General features: G+C 32.9%; 1 protein-coding gene across 1 annotated transcript in view; it reads right to left on the bottom strand.

Moving 5' to 3' along the window:
* The window catches only part of rabgap1l (RAB GTPase activating protein 1-like), a 104,943-nt gene that overhangs the window by 89,337 nt on the left and 6,788 nt on the right, over window positions 1-8,818 (bottom strand). The window contains exons 2-7 of the mRNA XM_016462190.1: window positions 4,238-4,421; window positions 3,988-4,144; window positions 2,898-3,105; window positions 1,064-1,238; window positions 835-995; window positions 536-646 (exon numbers count right to left, since the gene is read on the bottom strand). Coding sequence (XP_016317676.1) covers window positions 536-646; window positions 835-995; window positions 1,064-1,238; window positions 2,898-3,105; window positions 3,988-4,144; window positions 4,238-4,375 — 950 coding nt within the window. The 5' untranslated portion in view covers window positions 4,376-4,421. The remainder of the gene's footprint in view (window positions 1-535; window positions 647-834; window positions 996-1,063; window positions 1,239-2,897; window positions 3,106-3,987; window positions 4,145-4,237; window positions 4,422-8,818) is intronic.

The raw sequence follows: 8,818 nt of genomic DNA, 5'->3' as shown, positions 1-8,818 counted from the left end.
AAAACTGATAAAACTGATATAGTTAATGTAATACACATATAAATAAACACTACATATATATTTCGATATATAATACACATAATACACGTATATAAACATACTATATGTATGTGTGTTTGTGCAATTTAAGTTTGTTTATACACATAATATTACTTGTATGCATGAACTGCTATAAAAAAGGTTATAAAAATTATATAATAAGCATATAAACAAATTTTTTATACATTATTTATATAAATGTCTATTTATATCTATGTCTAGAACCAGAATGTCTGCTAATATTGTCCGCTTTTTACTAACAACAGCAAGCAGCCAATTGTGGTTACATGAACAAAAGCCTATTGTCAAACCATTAAAAAAAGAAGAAGAAAAAAAAGAGTGCTTGTACATGTTCCACACTTTTCACTTTCAATTAGTGGTCAAACTATTTTAATGACTGCCATGCCAGTCATTAAAATGCAAACTATGGTTCCATAAAATGGCATAATATCTGAAATTCTAACATGCACTCTGCCGACCACATCCCAGAACCCACCTCTCTATTACCAGCTCCTTATTGTTCATCTGCTGGACAGTGACCACCACCTTTTTCTGTACACCCTGCCGCAGCTTGAAGTAATATTTATCCCTGTCTTTGGGAACTGGACTACAAGAAGAGAGAGGGAAAAAAAGTAAGAAAGACACAATTGTACTTATTAATATTGTGGTTGCCCACAATAGAAACCAAATGAAGCAACAGTTCACCTCGCTCCGTGAATAGCAACGGTAAAAACTAACACCTCTCTCAAAGAGCGAGAGAGGAGTAAGTTTCTTCAGAAGTGAGTAATGACAGACCTGAAGTTTCCTTTGCCATCATCTTCTCTCACTTCTAGAGAAACGGTGAAGGTGACGACATCGCTATCGGGGGAAAGTGGCAATGGCGAGTCTCGCATGTCTGTGGCAGCTTTTGACGAACGCCTGAAGGCTGTTGAGAAGCTATAGAGGATGCGACTAACCTAAATAAAGAAAAGAGGTTGAGCTTTGAGATTTACTCGATGAACACTTATGAACAAATGCAACTCACAGCCTCTTTGATATGGCAGGAGAAGACGTGGATTTGAAAGTCATCCGCGCTGCGGTAGCTCTCGGTGAAGGAAAAGCAGTCGCTCTCAACAGATCCCTCGCATCCTCGGGCACAAAACAACACCTTGTAGATGGGAAAAGATGCAATTTCTGTTCCAGTGGCCTGGTCGACAATCCTAGAGTGATAAAAAACATACAAATAGAAATATAACAATCGAAAGCAGTCTCTTTCACATAATCTGACATCTTTTACAATATACATCAACTTTAGTCCCAACTGATTGCTATGAAAAACACACACACACACACACACACACACACAAAACGCAAACCGATTTAGGAGGCAACAAAATAGGTCAAATTTTAATAGTGCAATCATAATGTGAAGTGCTAATTAAGATATTTACATGTAAAATTAAGTACTGAAGATATCTTAGATGTAGTACTTAGTACTAGTAGGTGCAAAAACGTCGTTCGGTGTCACCAGAATTAAGCTAAATGACAGTGGCACATGTCATGTGCATCAAAGTTCACTTAACTAACTTTAGACATGGTTTGAGGTTTACGGAGGAGAAACAGCGAGATGTTAAACCTGAGGTTATGCCACATTTCCTGAGATAAAGACAAAAACCCACACAGGGTGTGAAAACAGAAGTGCAACATCACATTTACGAAGCTGAAAGCGGGAGCTAAAAGCAGCTCGGATGACAGCTGTGTTAGCTCTTGACAGACAAACACACACCGTGAAGATCACAAGAACTCAGAAACTACAGAGAAGTCACATTTATACTCCCAATGTTGAATGTGGTTTGTCTCAGAGCAGGAAAGCTAAATGTGCTCAGTCTTAAAGCTTTTATGAAGCCGCAGGAGTAACACGTGGAAATAAATACATTGTGACTGGTTGTGAGGTGTAGGTTAAGTCTGAGAACCCTCTGAAAATCTGGGATTCAAAAACGAACATAAATCTGAAAATAAAAATAAAAGTTCAGGAATATCAGTTGCTTTGGAAAGGAATATTATTACATTAGAAAAATGCTAAATAAATATGGAATAAATTAAATTCATAAAGTAAATCTGTAAAAAAAGAACAGTACATTAAGATATGAATGTAATAAGAAAAATGTATTAAATTACAAAAATGCAAATGACAAGCATTTCACTACTCCAGGATTTATTTAAATCTGAAATTAATCAAAGTTTGTAATGGGCAAAAATAGTGAAATTAGAAAAATGCTAAATAAATAGAGTATACTAATAATAAACATTAAATAAGTAATATATTTTAATAGACAAATTTAATAAATAAATTAAATCCAGAAACAGCTTTCAGGAAAAACGATTCCAGATATAAAATGTATTACTAAAAATGTAATTTGAATCTGCAAATCAACATAAATTGTTAGAATATCCTTAAAAATAATATAATATAATATAATATAAATTACAAAATTTGAAAATCTTGAAACAGTTTTAGAATACAATGCGTAATACAAACACATTACATTTAAAAATGCTAAATAAATCTGAAATAAATAAACAAAGAACATTTAAAGATATAAACGTAATTTTATATAATAGAAAATCATATAATAAAAATATATTAAATTACAAAATTCGAAAATCTGGAAACATAGTTTTGGAATATAATTTGTAACACAAACATATGCAAAATAAATCTGAAATAAATAAACAGAACATTTTAGATATAAACGTAATTTTAAAAAAGTACTAAATCTAAAAATATAAAATAAATAAATAAAAATATAAAGAGAAAAATACAATACTAGTGGTCTCAGACTTATGGACCCCACTGTATTTTTTGGCAAATGACTGACCGGACACAACCGTCTGGACAGTTGGGCACATGGAGGGTGACAGGGATGGGGATGACGCTCTCTGCCCGCAGGGTGGCCATGGCTTTCTGGGCCTCCGTCTCGTTACGAGGGGCCTTCACCCAGGTGCAGCCAAGATAGGACAGCTTACTGAACTGCACACTGTCTTCCTCCTGTTCTGTCGAACTCTCCAAAACTGCTGCTGATGCTTCTGTGGACACAGACAATGAAGAGTCAATACAAGGTTGCAGAAAACCTAGGTTGCAGAAAACCACGGCTTCCTGGGGGAAGTCGTGGCCTAATGGTTAGAGAGTCGGACTCGTAACCCAAGGTTGCGGGTTCGAGTCTCGTACCGGCAGGGATTGTAGGTGGGGGGAGTGAATGTACAGCGCTCTCTCTCACCTTCAATACCACGACTGAGGTGCCCTTGAGCAAGGCACCGAACCCCCAACTGCTCCCCGGGCGCCGCAGCAAAAAATGGCTGCCCACTGCTCCGGGTGTGTGTTCACGGTGTGTGTGTGTTCACTGCTGTGTGTGTGCACTTTGGATGGGATAAATGCAGAGCACTAATTCCGAGTATGGGTCACCATGCTTGGCCACATGTCACGTCACGTCACGTCACTTTCAGAAACATGTATTTATTTCTTTTCTTCTCTATAGTTTGTTTTTATTTTTTTAAGTATTATTCAAGTCATCAAGTGGCTCATCCAATCATATTTAAGAGGTAGAACAATGTGTTTTATGCTTGTGTCGAAATACTCAAAACAATAAACTCTTGTTTTGCATAAACCTTTGTTTTATGTATTGGTCCATTGTCAAGAGTGACTGAATGAGGACGTTTATGTGGGGTAGAGAGGAAGTAAGTATTCAAAGTCGCCCAATTTTAGCACTTGGCAACAGGAAGTAGTTAAGATAAATAGAGCTAGTTTAAATAGCATCTGCTGAAACCCCTGTATGTAAAAAAAAAATAAAAATAGTACACTGTAGCCCTGCCTCCGTTCATTTGTAAAATATTTATAAGACATGGTTTAACAAGGACCAATGGGAGTTTGGGATAAAAACGAGTTAGTTTGCTACTGCGAGCAGGATGTACCATGAGGAGCAGTGTCCAGAGTCAGGCTGGGTGGTCTGATCTTAGAGCTGAGCTCTGCAGGACATTCTTTCTCCTCTGCAGATCCTGGGACATCACCAACATCATCCAAGACCTCCTCCATCGCCCGCTCCAGCTGCTCACTCCCATTCCACGACATCTGGCAGATGGCAGAGGATAAATATTCTAGATCACTTTTAACTTCATTCTTATTGACACATTAAGTCAAATAGTAAAGGATAGAAAGAGACACCTTGAGCCTGGGCCTCCCCTCGGAGCTGGAGGGGGAGCCCCCAGCGGTGGGCGGCACAAGCACAAACTCCTCACTGGTGACGGTTGACACAGATTCAGTGGAGCCGCTCACTCTGCCTAGAGAGGAGCTGTCAGCCATGATAGCCTGGGACAGTCCGCCCGCTCGACCCACTGCTGCTGCAACCCTACCAACAAGACAGACCTGTTACACTGGGTACACGCTGGATTACAAGATCTACTTTAACTTCCGCAGTGTAAATTACTCAATGACTGGATGGTTTTTTTCTGCATTAGACTTCCTTGAATCTTAAACCTGCATTGTGCAATTTTAAGATTTCTATATTTCTTTTACTTTGTTATATATAAATCATAGTATGTGTGTAAAATAACATGCAGGTGAATTGAACTGAACTTTTGTTATTATTTCAGTAAGGCTATTTTGCCAGCTTTGTATCAATTATACATTATTATAAATTATTAAAATAATTAGATTACTAATAATCCAATTAATTATAAATAAATAAATATAAAATATTACCAAAAAAAATATTTATTTTTGTCTCTTTATATTTATATATAACATTGTCTTTTCAGTAAGGCCATTTTGGCTGTTTTGTATTAATAATAAAATTAATAAATATTTTTTATTATTTATATAACCTATTACACACACACACACACACAGATATATATAGCCAGTTTTATAATAATTATTAATTACAATTATTACTTATAAAAATTAATTGTAAATAAATAAATAAAATGTAAAGTACTATTAAAACAATTAATTAATTAATTGTTGTCTATATTATATTTATATATAACATTACAATTTCAGTAAGGCTATTTTTTGCTTAAATAAATAAATATATATTATAAAGTATTCTAAAATAAATAAATAGCTATTTTTTTTAAGTTATTTTTGCCTCTGTTATATTTATATATAACATTATCATTTCAGCATGGCTATTTTGGCTGTTTTGTATTAATAATAAAATGAATAAACATTTTTGATTATTTATATAATCTATTACTTATTATATACACACACACACACACACACACAGGCAATACAATTAAACTAATGATATGAAAATTATATAAAATAAAGGATTATAAAAAACACACTAATATTATTATAGTCTATTATATTATTATAGATTTGGATCATTAGGTTATGATATTACGGTTTATGATCATTTTCCCCGCCCACAAGGCCTTGATGACATCAGCAGAAAAGAAGCGTCACTTCAAAGTTATTATATTTCAACAGAAATTGTGAAAATATATTTCCTTTGGAATACTAAACACAACTGTGCACAATATGATGTGGGAAATTTATTTTTAAAGTTTTGGCTTTGGATACTAATCATGTTCAGGCAGGAGCGGAATCAAGAAGAAAGGAAAAAAAAAGCAATCGAACAATCAATCAGCACTAAAGCACCAGTCACTTTTAGAGAGTTACAGCAGTGTCATCTGAAAATGATATCAACCATCTAGCATTTCACATATTATTGCTGATTCATCAAGCTCACGTTTATCGAGGTATCATCTATCTAAGTGCATCTTCACAGCCTCAAAGCAGAGTCTTTGAAGTAAACCCCCACTGATGTTCACACCTAGTATGCAGCTAGTTTTCACTAGTAAAAAAATTACACACTATCACACAACTATCAAGCGTAATGGTCAGACAACAGCGATAGTGATGATGATCTCAAACAAGCGTCGAGCCAATAAAGAAACAGCAATACCGTAACATCGAGTTCCTTGAGTTCATAGCAGTGGGTCACAGTGGGTGAAAGGGTCTTCACATTCACACACACAGCAGTCATGTGGCCGTCATTCTCCGTCAATTACAGCCATTGAAAAACGCACAGGATAAAACCGAATGCTAACAGAAGGTCTCTGTGTGCCCTTCATTTTCATTATGTATAGTTCCTCGCTTGACATAAATAGTGAATGCATTTAGCTACTCACTAGAGAGAACCAGTTAGGCATTCAAATTAAATTAAGACAGCAGGAAAGCTAAGAAGGCACAAAATATAAGCAATTACAAACTCATGGTCATTATTTTAGAATTAGCCAGTTAAGTAATATAAAGATTACTATTCTCTTCTTTGGATGTCCATTAAAGAATTATAGTGTAGCCTGGCAAAGATATAGTCCAGTTAATAATAATCATATCAGCTATCTATAATTTATATATAATTTTAACCATATGGTTAAAATTACATATAAATTATACTTTTTTTATTATTATTATTAAATTTGCCAAAAATGTAGTGGGGTCCACAAGTCTGAGACCACTAATATTTTTTATTAAAATATATATTTCATTACAAATTATATTCTAACACTTTGTTTTATTTCAAATTTTAATTATTTTAATTCCAGATTTTCAAATTCATTATTTTTTTTTTTATTTATTAAACTTAAATGTTTCAAAATTGTAAAACTTTATTACATACATTTTTTAATAAGTTACATTTCACATTTGTTTTTACATTTTTACAAAGTTACAAGTTACTTTTTTTTTTTTTTTAAGATAAAGATATAGATATTAGGGCTGCCACTAATGACTATTTTTATTTTCGATTAATCTGTCGACTAATTTATCGATTAATCAATTAATCTAAACGATTAATTTCCCACAAAATAAATCAACAATTTTACTTAAGAATATTTTATTAAACTACATTTCATTAAACCAAATGAAATCCAAAAGTAAAAAATTTAAGTGCAACATAAGTGCAAGAAGCAAATGTCCATCTCATAGTCCAAATCACTGAAATCAAAGTTCAGTATTATAGTGTAAGAATGACAACATATCCACGTGTTCTAGTCTACTAATAATAACATTATAATCAAAAAACACTTTTTAAAGGAGTATTTACCAGAAATATTATTTACCAGAATTTATTTAGGAGAAAAATGTAAATGTGCAGTATTTCTGGGGGAAAAAATACTTTTATTTTTTTTTATAAAATCAATTAATTGGAGATGCTTTTGGTTATTAAAATTTAATGGAACCATTAAAATAGAATTCAGAAAATAATGGAAAACTGAATTTGGTAAAAATAAAACTGTAAAACTCAATTAATTAGACAGGTTTTTTGATTAATACAATTTAATTTAACCATTAAAACAGAGTATAGAAGAATTCGGTAAAGATAAAACTGTAAAACTCAATTAATTAGACCGGCTTTTTGATTAATAAAATTAAAATTAACCATTAAAATGGAGTATAGAAAAATGAAAATGGAAAAAAAAGAATTTGGAAATAAAACAGATTTCATAGTGCCCTATAATTATAATAATTTTTTTTGTGGTAATAAAAATAGATGTAAGTGAACAATAGCCTTTAAAATAACTTAAAATACATATATAATAACAATGAGGCAATAACAATTAGTTCAAATAAAGTATCAAAAGCAAGAAATCATATGGTTTTATTGAACAAAAATGTTAAAATACAATGTATTATAAACAATAATATATTAAATATTATAGTACATTACGCATTACAACGAAGGCCTGCAGAGGGAGCCAACGGCCTGACGATTGTTTTTACACATTACTGTGCGATGAACTACTGTGAACGGAGCCGCTGTGTGACGCATGTACTTAACCTACACGCATGTAAATAATTAAAGCGCATATACTGTATTAGAACGGCATTGCATATAATTATTTAATTAAATCGTAGCATTTGTGAATTGACAATGATTTTTAAATGTGTTTAATATATCATGCAGCCTTGGAAAACAGACTAATAATGTGTTTTATACATTAGAGCTGCACGATTAATCGAATGCGATTGTCATACGCATTTTGTTAGTAAAGCCGGTTCTGTAATCAGCAGGGAATCATCATCACGTGCTTTCAGATGGAGCAGAGTTTACTACACATAGCCGTAGTTCACTGACAAGTTACGCAAAAAAATCGCAGACGATTTTATTGCGCGATTGTCGAATCGCGATCTCGATTCCATTTCGATTTATCGTGCAGCCCTATTATACATTCTCATCTGTGAAATGCGCCACTTCCGGTATTTTGCCAGTTAGTCTACGCGAGCAAAATGAGGTCGAGGATTTTTAAAAATCGAATAGTCTAATAAAATCGACGAATCGCGACAGCCCTAATAGATATATAGGTATATGTATATGTATATATGTATACACACACACACACATGCACATAATAATTAAAGGGGTCATATGATGCGATTTCAAGTTACATTAAAAATGTCAGAGTAATAATGTTTTGAATTTGTAGGTTTCATAAATTTAGACTGTTTTGAGCAGTTGTGTTCAAAGGAATTTAATGAAATCCATTGAAGTCAGTAATGGTAATATTCAAATTCAATTTCTAAAATACTGATAAAATATGCATCAAACTGGTTTTTGCTATAGTTTTTGTACAATATTTAAATTTGAAAGAATTTCTACATTTTTAAATTAATAAAAAAGTGGTTGTAATAACATGGTAAAACCTGTTAACATAAAAAATTTCCACATTCACTCAAAAGAGACGTTACTCATTAATAAATAAACTCAAGTCAAACAAATTTTGTAAATTACTT

The sequence above is a fragment of the Sinocyclocheilus anshuiensis genome, unplaced genomic scaffold (assembly GCF_001515605.1).
Source record: "Sinocyclocheilus anshuiensis isolate Anshui unplaced genomic scaffold, SAMN03320099.WGS_v1.1 scaffold560, whole genome shotgun sequence".
Classification (NCBI taxonomy): domain Eukaryota; kingdom Metazoa; phylum Chordata; class Actinopteri; order Cypriniformes; family Cyprinidae; genus Sinocyclocheilus; species Sinocyclocheilus anshuiensis.
The sequence above is the reverse complement of the archived record's forward strand: the minus strand, read 5'-3'. Positions and strand labels throughout refer to the sequence as shown.